The sequence below is a fragment of the Rhyacophila brunnea genome, unplaced genomic scaffold (assembly GCF_057557595.1).
Source record: "Rhyacophila brunnea isolate RB1 unplaced genomic scaffold, BYU_Rbru_1.0 scaffold_7, whole genome shotgun sequence".
Taxonomy (NCBI): Eukaryota; Metazoa; Arthropoda; class Insecta; order Trichoptera; family Rhyacophilidae; genus Rhyacophila; species Rhyacophila brunnea.
In genome coordinates, this window is record NW_028233339.1 from 43464618 (window position 1) to 43481359 (window position 16742).

The following is a 16742-nucleotide window of genomic DNA, read 5'->3' on the forward strand; positions in this document are numbered from 1 at the left end:
ATTCATAAGCGTATTGGCAGAATCTCCAGTATGTCCACAAAGTGGGGAGTTAATAACAAACGAAATGAAGAATTCTTGTCCATGGGTGGAGAAAACCTGAGGGCCGTGGCCTCTAACTGTTTCATTAGCGACCCAAATGGTATCGGGGGCGGTAACGTTGCACAATTGGCATCTGGAACAGTCACGCATTGCACAAAGAAAGAAGCAAAAAGATATCTCTTGAGCTGTTGGAACTTCCTAAAAATGATCAAATTCTTGCCAAATAACACCAAAGTCGGAAGCTACTGCGGATGGAAAGTAGGCGACGTCAACAAAAATAAACAATTAAATTCAAATGCCCCGTGGGTAAAAAAAGGTAAGTTCAAATCATGCTTTTTGTATTATAATACAACGTACATATTCTGTTGTCCCACCACTAACCATAACAATAATGCTCTTAATACATTCATAAGCGTATTGGCAGAATCTCCAGTATGTCCACAAAGTGGGGAGTTAATAACAAACGAAATGAAGAATTCTTGTCCATGGGTGGAGAAAACCTGAGGGCTGTGGCCTCTAACTGTTTCATGAGCGACCCAAATGGTATCGGGGGCGGTAACGTTGCACAATTGGCATCTGGAACAGTCACGCATTGCACAAAGAAAGAAGCAAAAAGATATCTCTTGAGCTGTTGGAACTTCCTAAAAATGATCAAATTCTTGCCAAATAACACCAAAGTCGGAAGCTACTGCGGATGGAAAGTAGGCGACGTCAACAAAAATAAACAATTAAATTCAAATGCCCCGTGGGTAAAAAAAGGTAAGTTCAAATCATGCTTTTTGTATTATAATACAACGTACATATTCTGTTGTCCCACCACTAACCATAACAATAATGCTCTTAATACATTCATAAGCGTATTGGCAGAATCTCCAGTATGTCCACAAAGTGGGGAGTTAATAACAAACGAAATGAAGAATTCTTGTCCATGGGTGGAGAAAACCTGAGGGCCGTGGCCTCTAACTGTTTCATGAGCGACCCAAATGGTATCGGGGGCGGTAACGTTGCACAATTGGCATCTGGAACAGTCACGCATTGCACAAAGAAAGAAGCAAAAAGATATCTCTTGAGCTGTTGGAACTTCCTAAAAATGATCAAATTCTTGCCAAATAACACCAAAGTCGGAAGCTACTGCGGATGGAAAGTAGGCGACGTCAACAAAAATAAACAATTAAATTCAAATGCCCCGTGGGTAAAAAAAGGTAAGTTCAAATCATGCTTTTTGTATTATAATACAACGTACATATTCTGTTGTCCCACCACTAACCATAACAATAATGCTCTTAATACATTCATAAGCGTATTGGCAGAATCTCCAGTATGTCCACAAAGTGGGGAGTTAATAACAAACGAAATGAAGAATTCTTGTCCATGGGTGGAGAAAACCTGAGGGCCGTGGCCTCTAACTGTTTCATTAGCGACCCAAATGGTATCGGGGGCGGTAACATTGCACAATTGGCATCTGGAACAGTCACGCATTGCACAAAGAAAGAAGCAAAAAGATATCTCTTGAGCTGTTGGAACTTCCTAAAAATGATCAAATTCTTGCCGAATAACACCAAAGTCGGAAGCTACTGCGGATGGAAAGGAGGCGACGTCAACAAAAATAAACAATTAAATTCAAATGCCCCGTGGGTAACAAAGGTAAGTTCAAATCATGCTTTTTGTATTATAATACAACGTACATACTGTGTTGTGCCACCACTAACTATAACAATAATGCTCTTAATACATTCATAAGGGTATTACCAAAATTGGAATCACACTATTGTCGGGCTTCAACAGGTAAACAATATCTTCAGCCAGAATGGCATTCGGTCACACAATTTTACGACTTTCATGTAAGTGAAACCCAGCATATATTAGCACAAAAGAAAACATTTCATTTTCACCCAAAAAGGATTTATGTGAAATATGTGTAAAGCATAAAATCGGCAATTTGCCACAAACTTCTTTCGATATTCATCAAAATAAGGAGGCCAGAAACGAAGAAGAATTAGGCAAATCAAAGCAGAAACATGTATATACCATGGATTTTCAGGCAGCACTCTTGAGCCCTAAGTCAAATGTTTCAAGCCTCTACTACAAGACGAAATGTATTATACATAATTTTTGTGTCATCATCATCAGCCAGGGTCAATCCACTGCTGGATGAAGGCCTCCCCAAGCTTTCTCCAACTCTCTCGGTCCTGTGTCGTTCCGCTGCCACGTATTTCCGCCGAACTTTACCAGTTCGTCAATCCAGCGGCTTTTAGGGCGACCCTGTGGCCGTTTCGTACCCCTTGGGTACCATTGGATGATGGCATTTGTCCAGCGGCCGTCCTTTCGGTGAGCAATGTGCCCCGCGTGTAATAATGTGTATTCAATTTAAATGCAAAAGATGGATATTGATATTTGTGGAAGTCTGAAGTGAACAAATTTATCATTGATCATTTCCTGTCTTCTTTAATGGCCGAAGAAGAAAGGAAAATAACTTAATACATATGTCCATATGCTCCGATTAAGAAGCGGATATGGTCGTAGAAGAAGAAACGTCGTGTTGTATTCCGTGCCACAGTACAGAATGTCAATGGACGTCCTGTCGAATCACATCCCAAAAATACGATGTTTATAAACATGATGTCCGCGAATGTGTTAAGATCACTCTGGGGATAGATTTGCCAAAAATAGTTGTCGATATAAATAATTCAATTAATAAAGCCAACAAAACACTGCTCCAAAACAAAATTAACAATTAATAATTTAAAAAAATGTTTCAGGTTGTAGAGCATCGCATAAGGCCCGCTCCGCTACTAATAAACACATTAATTGGTGTTTTGAATGTGGTGAATCTGAATTGCTGTCTTTCTGTGAAAAATACCCTGCAGCGTACCATGATAAATGCATAAAAATGGTTAGTCTTGACGATTTATTTCTAATAGTAGATATGACTCGATCTGTCAATCTTCGCAAAACCTTACTGAACAGTGCAAAACGACAATCGACATAAAAAAGTCTAATTACGTAGCAATTCAAGTTGACGAAACAACAGACAGTTCCACAAAAACGCAAATGGTTTTCATTATAAGATATTTAAAAGACAATATAGTATGTGAAAGATTTTGGAAGTTTGTAACCCGAGGTGTGCACGGCAACAGGATTAACAGAAGAAATTTTACAAGAGCTGCGAATCTTGGAAGTTCTCCCCCGACAGCTGATAGCGCAAAGCTATGACGGAGCTGCCATATTGAGTGGGAAAACTGAAACTTATCCACTAGCTAAGTACATCCACTGTTATGCTCATCAATTTAATTTAGTTCTGCAAAAAGCATCCACCATAACCACCGGTCTGAAAGTTTTTTTTGCCACAGTCCAATCATTTTGCGTCTATTTTTCGAGATCACCGAAAAGAACGAAAATTTTAGATGAATTCGTCAAAGTGCGTCCACCGAAAGCAGCTCCAACTAGATGGTGCTTCAATGCTAAATCTGTGGAGACAGTTTTTCTGTCCCGAGAAGACATTTTACAGTGTTTAAATTCAATACTTGACAGAGAAAATGACACCAACACCCTAAGTCAAGCCCAAAACTTAATAAACAATTTGGGAAAAAACACATTAAATTGGTTGACTTTTTTTTCACAAAATAATGCCTCTTGTCAAATTTTATTTAAACAAATGCAAAAAAGAAACGGAAAAAGGGTGTGTTGTAATATGCATTCAAAACCTCCAACTCGATGTCATGACCGGCCTTGCTGGCAAAGCATAGTCGCATGAGGCCCTCTTCAATCACTTCATGCCACTTGTTATAGTGCAGAATGTGATTACCGTCCCCTACAAAAATACCTAAACCCTTTTTTTTTTTAATAAAGTACAAGAAATTTGATAAACTTTCATTTAAATTCTCTTTCACTTTCCAGACTCTTTTCAATCAATAAATAAAGGCAGTTAAGTACGAAGTGGTACAATATATTATAACTTCCCCTACTTGGAGGCTAGCTGGAGACTCAAGTGTGACCATAAACATAGTAAAGTATACACCACAAAACTGAGTCATCAAAAAGTATACATGACCTAAAAACGATATTGATCTATTATTTTCATACAAATATTTTGTGTATTTTCTCGACATATTACTTTTTCCGAAAATTATAATATATTGTGTAGAATTAAGAAAAATCGAGATGCGCAGCATTCTCCGCAATACGTGAGACGTTCATATTAATATTTTAGATATCAACATTGAATTAGTTACCTAAACACAGACCTTCGTAAACTTCGATTTGTGTAATATTATCATATTTATATGACCAAAAATTATCTACATTTACCCTGAAAAACCCCTCCATAATATTCTCACCTTGTACTGAAATTTAAACTGCAGACCTTTTGTTAAATCAAACGGAAAACAGTCAGGTTCTGTATGTAACTAATTTCGAATTACATTTCACATTAGAATCACGGATGGAATTGAACACACATGATAACACAATGAACACAGGAGACAGGAATAGAATCAATTCGGAGTGGCCTCTATCTAGCAATGGATTGATCCAGGCTGATAATGATTTTGATATCATTGTAATCATGTGACAAATCAAAAACTACCACCCAATAGCAGGGCCAACACGACAACCTAATGAGCACACGCATTGAAGAAAATTGTCATTAAAAAATCAAACATTTTAGTATAAATAACAATACAATAACTCCCCGGAAGTGGAATTGCCGCTGGTGATGCATGAAGAACTTGCATCAGGAACTTTTCAGGATCCCCGGAGAATCAGGACAACTGCAATTGGAAGAGACGTCCATGTTAGATGTCTCTGATAGCGATGATTGGTTGGATGTTGCGAAAGCGATGACTTTTTCCTGAGCAGCGCGTGACTGTTGAGAAACCACTATGGTGTTGCCAATAATGTAGATTACACTCTGAAAAAAAAAAAACCATTTTTTATTTTAATATCAGTACTTTATTTTTGTTTAGTTTGAAAAACAAAAAATTTATGCCCTGAAAATACTTTTTTTGATGGTTAACTCAACCGTTAACTTAACCGTCGCGTCGCGTTGTCACGATCGTTTTAGACCGTGCCCCAGCTGAAGTATAGCCTTAATATTTGTTTTCGTTAAATGAAGAATATCTACAAATTGCAGATGGTGCTGATTAGATTTTAAAATTCAATTAAACCCTAAACCCATAATAGAAAAATTTTTTCTTAGATCTACAAAAAATCAAAAATTATGCTAATAAATCATAATCGGTGTGATGAAATTCTGTGACTGCCAAATCCACGTGTTGTTTAATTTATATTTGCCTTTTTACTCGGTCGTACTCATTCCCTCTCAATAATTAGAATAATACATTCTTAAATCTTGTGAATTATTCGTTGTGAATTATTCGTTGTGAATTATTCGTTGTGAATTATTCGTTGAATAAAAGAAATAGTTAATTATAAATTATTAGCAAGTTCAAATTACATCATAAAAAATATTGGAGAAATTCACGACGTCGGTTAGTAATCGAAGTAATAAGTATCTACTTTGATTTGAGAAACAAAAACCGCTGATGAGTGGGTATTAAAAGTGACCAATAGTTAAAATTTGTCACAATTAGTATGTCACTGCATAGCATAGAGGTAATGCGCGGATGGGGCGTAAACCCGGGAGATGCATGGTTCGATTAAAAAGACTTTTTCTATTGGTTATAATATATTCTCTCAGAAAGTGTTTTTCAAAATTATGTATACACTTCATTTCATTGAACTAACTAAGAATACTATCGCAGATATATTTTTTTTAATTCTATTAAATTCTGCCTTAACCAAACCACATTAGAAAACAATAATCTTTAGTCTATAAAATAACTAAAATTATGCCATTAAATCTTATATGCTTTCATATATTTTATAGATATAAACATTTTTTATCTGTTATGGTTTAATTATACAGAGTTTAATCGAACTTAAAAAAAAAACCATCTGCAATTTGTATTATTATGTAGTTCAATTAAAACAAATAAGTATGATTGACAAAGTATGCATTATATATTTTGTCGGATATAATGGACGGCCCACCACTAACTACTGTTATAGTTTGGTTAGGCAAGGTTTAATTGGATTTGAATGACTAGCCAATACTATGTGTAATTTGTATTATTAGTTCAATGAAAACAAATAAGTATGCCTGACTTAGTTTAGTGTGCAGTACGTATGTTAAATCTCCACATCCTATTTTTCCATCCTTCGCTACTGACAGATAATTATTATTGCCAAATTGAGTTTATGTACGTGAACAACATTAATATTATTGAGAATTTGTATGACAACACAAAGACCCTCCAAACCAAACCAAACCAAACCGCCCCGCACCACACTCAGTCTTAATCGATCGTATCACAAGGCCCTACGTTTGGTGTGAAACATCAACAGTTTTTTTGCGCCTGGTAATGTCTCAAGAACAGATACCCAACTGTTTACTGAGTTGACTTATGTTAATAATAATTACAAGATAAAAAGAACTTTTTATATACCACATTTTTAAATTTTCTGTTGACTCATGTAAACTTGACAGTTCTATGTATTAAAAAATACTTTTTTTGTACTTGATAGAAATACTGAATAAATATTAGAATACTGAAATGTCATTTTGACATTTCATATTGATTTCCATAGTAACGCATGTATATATAAATAATTTAGTTGCTAGGACCCCCTTAGCAACCAATAATAGTGTTTTACTTTTTACGATTTTTTTCCGAAATAACTTCCATACAAAACAGAATTAACTGAAAATGAATTCAATTCTACTTAAAGATGGCTAAAATTAATAAATTAAAAGAATGCATTGGCATCGTGTTCTGATATATTATAACGTTTCAAATGTCTAGCTAGTCGGAAAGTTGGTTAAACAAGATTTGTATTGGACAAACAAGAATACGAACAACACCGGACAATATAAGAAAACGAGCTAATAAAAACGTTGTAAAATAAAATTAAAATACGCAAGGAATTCACTACATATTAAAATATATTGTATCTAGACATTGTTACGAATTCAATATTATTTTGTTTAATCTACGCGTGCATGTAATACATAATAATTATGATAAAAATATTAGTACATATTTTGTCATTCATACATTGACATCGTAAAATTATTATGGCCTTTAATAGGTAGACACACTGCTTTCTTCATATGTGCATCTATTATATACACAAGACTGTTTTCGGCCGCTACCTAGGGTAGGAAAGTATTCAAGTATTAGCACTTATTGTAACAATTACAATAAGTTAGTTGTAATTGTTGCAATAAGTGCTATGTTTTTAACAGCATCTCTCTTGGCTGTGATACATTTTAAGTGAGATAGACAGTTTTGACAGTTCAGACGTATAACTTATTGTAATTATTACAAGTGTTAATATTTCTATACTTTCCTACCCTAGTTGGCTGCCCGAAAGCAGTCGTGTGTATAGAATAGATCAAACATTTTTATATTATATTCAAACTGTTGTTATAGCACGGATTTACCAGACTGCCATTGACACCAAATATCATGTTAGGGAACGGCTTCATTGGGAAGCCTTAGCCCAACACGGCAACGCAAAGGTGGAGGGCGCGCCGCATGCCAACTACGGCGGCAATTATGAACTCTAAACAATAACGTTTTAAACAGTTTGAATTTAGAGTTATTTTAACAGAATTTACATCGGCAGTTAATTAATTAAATGTTTAATTAACGATACGGCATTTTAAAGATATCGACAATCATCGCGGGCGCTCCGGCGGACAGACGGTCCTGCCTTCGCCTCCCGGATATCAAGTCCCGAACAAAAGACTCACAACATGTTTTATAATTTAAAATACTTTATATTACTGCCCTTACTGGCTAACAAAATGGTTTGGCGCAGCCTTTATTAATCAATTAATATATTACAAGATATATTCATATAAATGATATTATTCCATAACACTGTATTACTCCTCCCAACTTGATTACAGCCACTTTTGGAGAAATAAGTGGTACAATTACAATTGCCTGTTTAAAGTTTAGCTCGTAGATAATTATTAACGAACAAAACCTTAAAGAAGGAATCGTGCCCACTGAATGCTGTCTCATCCCGTTTTGGACTCCATGCGCTGTGGTTCCGTCGATGATAGTGGAATCCCATTAGTGTTGGTAACGTCTGGCAGTGGCGAAGGGTGGGTAGGCTGTTAAGATCCGCCATAGATAGTGCAGACTAAACTTTGTCAGTCATACGTATTTGTTTTCATTGAACTAATATTACAATTTATAGATGGTGTTCTTTAATTTTAAAAATTTAATTAAATCCTGCGAAACCAAACCATAATAGATAATAGTAAAAAATACTTGTCTATCTATAAAATATCTAAAATTATGCCATTAAATCATACATAATTTTGGATATTTTATAGATAGAATAATATTTTTTTTTCTATTATAGTTTGATTTAGTTATTTAGATTATACTATTCTAAAATTCCGGAACATTTTGCGTCCTGACTGCTCCAACCGGTATTAAGGACAAGGCCATTATTTACGCGACGATCCTGGATGCGTATTGCTAAACCCTACTTATCACAAATCCAGACAGTGGAGTTGGAATGATTGTAGGTACGAACTGAACTGAAATATTAAATCACTTTTATATATTGATGCTGTGTTATGTACCCTTCTCAGCATGATTACAGCCACTTCTGGAGAAATGAGTGGTACAATTGCCCGTTTGATGTCTTGTCCATAGATAAGTATAAATGAACAAAACATCAAACAGGGAATCGTGCCATTCGGAGGCCACGGACTATGAAGCATGGAACAATGAATAAGGTGTCATTAATAAGAATATACGAGGGTGGGTCAATAAGTCCTTAGAAAAGCCGACAGGTGGCGCGACTAGTACTGTAAGCGGTTTATTTTCATGCAGCGGCACTACCGATTCAGTATGCTGCGAAGTTTCAATCAGATCCACGCTCAGGACGTCCTGTAGAGGTGACTACACCAGAAATGATCAATAAAATCCACGATATGGTGTTAAGTGACCGAAGATTAAAGTTGAGTGATATAATTGAGGTTACAGGGATCTCAAAAGGTAGCGTCATTTCTATTTTACATGACAAATTGGGCATGAAAAAAATTTCTGCAAGATGGGTGCCGCGTTTGCTCACAGTCGACAATAAACGCAATAGGGTGGTGGCCTCTAAAGCCCTGTTGTCGCTCATGCAACGCAATCCGGATGAATTTTTTCGTCGCTTTGTAACTGTAGATGAAACATGGATACACCACTATACTCCCGAGACGAAAGAACAGTCAAAGCAGTGGATTGCGAAAGGCGAACCATGTCCAAAGAAGGCGAAAACCGTAAAATCAGCTGGTAAGGTTATGGCTACTGTATTTTGGGATGCACGTGGAATTATTTTCGTTGACTATTTGGAAAAAGGAAAAACAATAACAGGGGATTATTATGCATCTTTATTGGACCAGCTAAAAAACAAAATTGAAGAAAAACGGCCTCATTTAAACAGGAAAAAAATCCTCTTTCATCAGGACAATGCCCGTGTTCACACATGTTTACGATCAATGGCTAAAATTGAAGAATTGAAGTTCGAATTGGTCGACCACCCACCGTATTCGCCAGATTTACCCAGTGACTTTTTCCTTTTCCCAAACTTAAAAAAATGGCTAAGTGGACAACGTTTTTTTTCAAATGAAGAAGTCATCGATCGGACAAATGCTTATTTTGAGGACCTTCCGAAAACTTATTTTTCTGACGGTTTAAAAAAAATTGAGAAACGTCTAACCAAGTGTATTGAGCTCCAAGGAGATTATGTTGAGAAATAAAAAAAAAAAAAAAAAAAACTGTTTTAATGCTTTTTTCAAAGGAATTATTGACCCACCCTCGTAATATGAATTTATACAATTATAACACTAACATAACATTAAAGTTAAGCGATAGAAACGTGTAGGAATATGAAATCGTCTACATTTTGATAGGTTAATTTTATAAAAACATATAACTACAGTAGGTACCTCGGCCACATTTTGAGAAAACAAAAGTAACAACTCATTCAAAATACCTACAAGGAAAATCAACGGAAAATTTCGACAGGAAGACACACGGCATTCTTAAGCAACGAACAACAATTGTATCAATATACTCAATTTTAATTAACTGTTTTTAAACGCTATAATATATGTATAAGATGCAGTGGGTATGTCCAGCGCATCAATGGCTGTTGTGGGATGGATTTTGGTCGAAGAAGAGTGTAGGTACAATATATGTAAGTATCTATATTCCACAGGGGCTAAGACTCCATATTTGGCGATTATTTAAAGCCTACCTTCTTAAGAAAAATAATTTTATATTACTTTTTGCCTTATAGGTAGCACAACCAGAGTTGAGGCGAACAGAATACTCACACAGACGCATTGTTTACAGATGTTTCAAAAAATTGACTTAAAAAAGGAGATTCTTTGTTAAGATTTAGAAAAAAAAAATCGAACCAATCAAAAAAGGAACAGCCTGTAAAAGAATACTGTATTCTTCAAAAATACACACAATATTTCGTAAAGCACTTTATTTTATAAAAATAATTTAATTTGCTAAGGACATCTAATATGTAGGAAAGTACGAATGTATTATAAAGAACAGGTTAAAAAAAAATATGCAACAGGGCGACATTTCTAATCATTTGTGGACCTCACGTGTCTGGAACAATCTGTACAAAACGATAGGCGCTAATGTGTAAGCCTAAAATCTTGACGTATACATCATTAAAATAATTCATAATTAGCTAATTTAATATAATAATTTCTATGGCATTCAAACACATAAAAATAAATATAGATTGTTGTTAAAAATAAAAAAAAAATTTGATTAACCCAATGATTTTTGGTGTGTATAAATATAATTTATCACTCAATTTTATGTCGTCACTGAGTGATTGTAATTTCATCGAATTAGTGGGTACCTATTCATCAGTATTAACAGCTTAATGTCCGCATGTTTTTTTATTGAACTACACCTGACGGCCTGGCGATTTTGCAATAAATTCGCAAAAAGCTGTCATTTCACTAAATTCACTATAACTTGTAAACCAATTGAGATATCTTAACCAAATTTGATTTGATTCAAATTCACTAATCAATTAATACAATGGCATAATGACAGATCATTTATATGTGATTTATTTGAAAACTACTGGGAGGCATGCAGGTAACTACTTATAGGAAGTTCTCACATACTTGTTATTTTTTCTCCACCGTAGATCACATTGAATAGTTAATGAATTACTGAGACTTAGCGCTTCTATATAATGAAAATTCCTCGATATCCATAAAGTCTCTTGTACTTTGTACAATAACTATCAATATTATTTATTTCATATTTCATTGTACCTACTACATCTTACAACTTAATTTTCTGGAAAATATAGGTTCCATAAATTATAAACGCATTTTTTAAGTTCGGCAGTTCGGCCCAGTGTTGCCATATTTTTCTATGCTGATTATAGTACAAAGGCCTAAAAATTATAGTATTTCTGTAAAAAATATAGTACAGGAACATTTATCGGCTCGAATCCTTTAAAATTATAGTATTTTGGCATATAATTATAGTATTTTACATTTTTTTCAGAATCAAAATTATAGTATTGTACTATAATTATAGTATGGTTGGCAACACTGGTTCAACCCCAAAAAAAAAGAACCCCGGATGTTTAATTATAATACTTAATTATTAATGCCCTGTCATGATAATTAGCATTAAATTTATTTAAATAAAAACAACTACGCCAAATAGCGTAAGCGACATGTCTGGAAAAAATATTGCATCATAGAAATAGGCAAAACAGCGTAACCGCCACTATCTCAAAAACTAAAAGCACTAATGAAATTGTATTATAATTTCAGTATAGGCAGTAACCAATTATTATTAACCACATTAACAGAATTCATTTTTGGAACTAATTACGGAAATAATTATAAAAAAAAAAAAAACCTTCTCTAAAATTTATAAATATAAATTGTCGCTTACGTTGTTCTGCCGATTATGACTCGATATAGTAAGAATCCCTACTAGTAAAAGTCACAGAATACACATAAGAAAAGGTAGGCTTTCTTGTTTAGTAAAGGGCTACATCCCTGTTTCCCGTTTTCACCTGACTATAACTGTAATGTACCAAAAATATTCCTAATAAAATATCCGACCATGTCCGATCCTAATAAGATTATAATATGGGCCTCCACAGGGTGGAGGTTTGTATTAAGAGATTTTGTTTTTACGAGAAATGGATGTCAGCCACTAATTGCTCAACCCATTAGGTCCATATTCTGCCTCATACACAAATTGAAAAACAATAGCAGAAACAACAAAACCAGGATTAACCCATCGCGGCCTATCGGCGCCGGTGTTACAAGATGCAGGACATGATGAAATACAAAAAAAAAAATAATGAAGTTGAAATTACTTAATAATATATGTAGCTATCATTTTATGATGTTAGTTATATACAGTAAACATAAAATCTATTTTTATTTAAATTTGTCAAAATAATGATCAGCTCGCTAGGTATGAGGAGTTTGAGACAGTAATAAACATAAAAAGGCCCTCCATCTTCTAAATATCTTGAAGAGTAGTATATTTAGCTCCAGTTTTAGTTTATCTTCCTTTTATTATTTACTTTTATCATGGACTTTTTATCTATGTCATTTTGTATAAAAAAAGGCTAAAAAAACCCAAAAAACTATATTTGACATGTTTTTTTCATTCCACTTATACACAAAGTTTACTTAAAATGTAAATATTTAATAGAAAAATTCAAAACCTATAAATATTTAAAAGATTTATTTGAATTGAATGAATAATACATGAGTTATATCAATTTTAGTAATCAGTGTGCCTTTTTAAGTGATCCTGAAAAATTAATTCTGTCCGGAATGTGTTAAGGCCTGGGACCCATGACGTTATAGGTTGACGCTTAAGCCGCGCGGCCATCAACCATAAGATAATACAACCTAGTAAAAAAGCAAATATAGATAGAATAAACAACGTGTGAATTTGGCGATTTCATCACACTGCTTCAGAAAGCAAAATGACACTATTGCATCACAAGGGATAAAGTGTAGCTATTTATAAAAAATAATAAAAATACCTTCTAAAAAGAAGTGAAGAGGTCCAAGAAGTCCAACTTTTCTGTAGGATAGTCCAATCGACCATAATTTTCTCCAGTTTTCATCCTTGTGTCCATGCAGGTCTCCAGGAGGCCATGTGAATATCCCAGATGTCCTTGGTGGCGACACTGAACCGAAATCTCACCTCCACCTGCAAAATAACAGTATGCCCATGACACAAATGAGGGGAGTATGCTATGGAGCCGGAAACAAATGCATTGAAATTATAAACCAGTAACGTTTGATTTAATAAAGTTTCCTATGTCCTCCTGTTAATGGAATAATCACTTAGGCTTCGGCCACATAGGCAGGTGCTTCGCTAGTCCTGAGCTTAGATGCTATGCTTGTCTACTAAAAACACTACTGCCACATTGCAGGCTTCGTGCTTAGGTACAAATTCATTTGACATTTGGGAGCGCTCAAGTCAACAACGATATGTCACTCTCAAAACTAACCAGAAAGCTACTTCTCACAGAATTTATTTTAAAAATTTCGAAGTCTCAAATTCGAACTTGTTGGATGCATTCATCCCATGCGTAATTATTCATAACCTCAAAATAAACGGTGTTTGACGTTTCTCACACTGAAGAAACATTCGCCATCTGCCAAAATCCATGGACAATGGCATAATCACTAGGTGAAACAATAAAAATAACCAACACGTTGGTTCGCCGGGAAACTTACGAGGTGACTTATAATCACATAGCGAGGTGCGAAGCGTGCAGTGTGGCCATTGCGATAGAATGGTGTGCGGTCGCTCACTAGGAAATGTCACCTAGCACGTAGCCACCAAGCAAGGCACCTGCTTATGTGGCCGAAGCCTTATTGATTTATTTTGTATCTCATGCTCATTAATCCCATGGGTTGACCTTAATAAATAAAAATGTTGTATCACAAACATTATATTTATTTTAACATTTATCATAACATTAATTTAGTATAGTATAATTGAGTATAAAATAGAGCAGGCATCTAATGTGTCAATTGCAGGATGGATTTAGTTGATCGCACCATATGCGAATCGAATCGTGAAAACAAAGTGTATTTTCATTTCTATTGAAATACAACATGTTTTCATTGAGTTTTGAAGGGGAAACATAGCCAAGCAGTTTTCAAAATAACAGTCAGGAAGCCTGCCTGACCTTGTCATGTCACTCGATTCGTATTGCATCATCCACAGCCTCTGCAGGAGTAAGATAAAGAGGAGATATGAATCCCATGTTTTAAACTGAGCCGTAACATTTCTTGAGGACAAATTAATTCAGGAACAGTAAAGTTGCTTGATTTGATAAATGATGTGTGCAAAACGTTTTCCGTGAAACGTGTTGTAGTGATTTTTGGATCGAAATGGCACAGTCCTATCCTGATGTTGCAAAGATGGCTCGAAGCGATGGTGCCCACAGAAAGCGTCGGGCGCGCGAAGTCCGCGTATGCAGTGTTTATTCATAACCATAATCACACGTCTCTCGCCGCGCATTACCCTTCACCTATGTAGTAAGCGGCCCAAGCAGCACAAAATAAATATTATTACAGCGCCTCTCATAACAAAGCAATAAAAATATTATATTATTTCGGGTCTTGTAATTAAAATTTACGACGACATTATTCAACCAGCGATAAACTGAACACGCAATAAAATAAAACAATGACTTCTCTGTAATTAAATAATTGCTTTCCGCCCGTCGATCGACGATGCCTCGCGCAGCGTGTTTTTGCTCGCTGTGGTCAATGAATGGACTCCATTGTATTTTCTTTCATTCGTATCGCCGAGAAGCGGTGATTCGCGAAAAAACGATGATTCATGCGGCGCGCGTATAATGCGTCGCCATATCCAGTGGGCGCTGGCGTATTTGATTACGTTGTATTTTCAATGATTTATGCGCCACTTGTAGAAATTTTGCGCGAGTGCGGCGCCCGACGCGTTCTGTGGGCACCATTGCTAAGAGTGCTGATTCCATTCGCAACCACATGGCAACCACCTACGAGTGTGGGATGGTTTTTTCTACACTATTTACCATCAAGACAAAATCTCGAAATAGATTATACGTGACAAATGCCATGAGAGTTGCATTGGCCAAAACAAAGCCAAATATAGAATAACTGGTTCAAGCAAGGCAGGTGCATCCATCACATTATTTATTTTTATATTTCCTTTTTTTATTAAAGGGGTCCGCGAGCCATCGAACAATTTTTAAAGGGACCGCCATGCAGGAAATTTTAAAAAGCTAGAGAGCCGCTGGTATACATGTGCAATAAAATGCTAAAGTATAATATATAGCTATAAATCAAGTGCGACTATTGACAGTATTGCATTGTTATCTTGACGCCTGTGCCCCTCAACCCAAAATAGGTGGGTAAAGGTTTGCTGAATTTGAAGTACCTAGGTACCTATCACAATGGATGCGAAAGATTCATTCGCCCAAGTAGGTATATAATAAAATCTTAAATAGACGAATAAATCTATGTCAGGTTTGTTTTATTCACAATGAGTAAAACAAACCCAAGATAATATATCTAAAACAAGTACCTACCAAGATGGATACGTAGGTATATTATTATTATTGATAAAACACAAGACCAAAATGGAGGCACTTCGAAACCGCGTGCTTTATGAACTACCTAGGTACCTACTGAAACAACTATAATATTTCAAAATGATTGAAGGTGAACAAATCTCATTATATAATGAATCCTACCTCGACTGTTTTCCTCGTCCAGGAAACCATCGTTGGCGGCGTAACTGCATTTCTTACATTGCCCGTATGGTTTACACGGTTTTGTTTCCAATAAAGACAACTCAGCAACGCGAACGCATGGAACCAATTCCCAGATGGCATCTAGTTTCAAATATTGTAAAATACGAAGCATGGCGTGATGTTTTCAGTGAGAAAAATGACTTCATCGGCAACCACTGAAACAAGATTTCAGTTCCATCATGATGCTCACCCCCATTATAAGCTAAAGCTCGCCATCGGAAACGGACTCGCCCCGCTGAAGACTGAACCGACTGAGTGAAGAGATGAAATGAAATGAACGAGAACGAGAAAAAATGACAATGTCAAAATGTCATGGAGTATAGCCGGAAATTGATGCCAAAACAAAATAACAACAACGCTCTGTTTTGGCGCCTTTTTCTTGTCGTAATACAAAATAAGCATACTTTTCAATTTCATTTAGAGGTTGTTAATAATACAAGATCAATGTTTGTTTATTCTAGTATTATTATAAATTGATTATAGACATTTAAAAAATGTCATGCAAATATTTTCAGTACCTAATATTACTAGTTTATAATAAAAATTTAATTTTATTTAACTTAATTGACATACTTACCATTTTTGCCTTTTAACAGGGTGAAATTAGTACACTTTTTACCATCAGTCGCAACCAAAGACGAGTACAATCTCTTTGGTCGCACCCGAAAATATTCTAGGAGGTACTGATTCGCGAAATAATAAAATTGTATAAAACTGGAATAACCTCGGGAAAATAATATGTTCTCAAAATTTACTTTACTAATTAAATTTTTTCAGAATCATAA

The 16742-nt window shown here is 35.3% G+C and overlaps 1 protein-coding gene across 1 annotated transcript; it reads right to left on the reverse strand.

Annotated features, from left to right (window-relative positions):
• Positions 1-3382: 3382 nt before the first annotated feature.
• LOC147064940 (uncharacterized) lies at positions 3383-16290 on the reverse strand. Its single transcript, XM_085958272.1, has 3 exons — positions 15898-16290; positions 13183-13352; positions 3383-4948 (listed from the first exon to the last, which is right to left on the reverse strand). The coding sequence occupies exons 1-2, from the start codon at positions 16067-16069 to the stop codon at positions 13186-13188; spliced, it is 339 nt and encodes a 112-aa protein (XP_085814398.1). The 5' UTR covers positions 16070-16290; the 3' UTR covers positions 3383-4948; positions 13183-13185.
• Between the last annotated feature and the right edge of the window lie 452 nt (positions 16291-16742).

Bases quoted from the DNA above. Each gene is read 5' to 3' on its own strand.
- LOC147064940 (XM_085958272.1), bottom strand. From the start codon at position 16,069: ATGCTTCGTATTTTACAATATTTGAAACTAGATGCCATCTGGGAATTG. The intron at 13,353-15,897 runs GTAGGATTCATT...GTTATTTTGCAG, and splicing joins GGACGAGGAAAACAGTCGAG to GTGGAGGTGAGATTTCGGTT.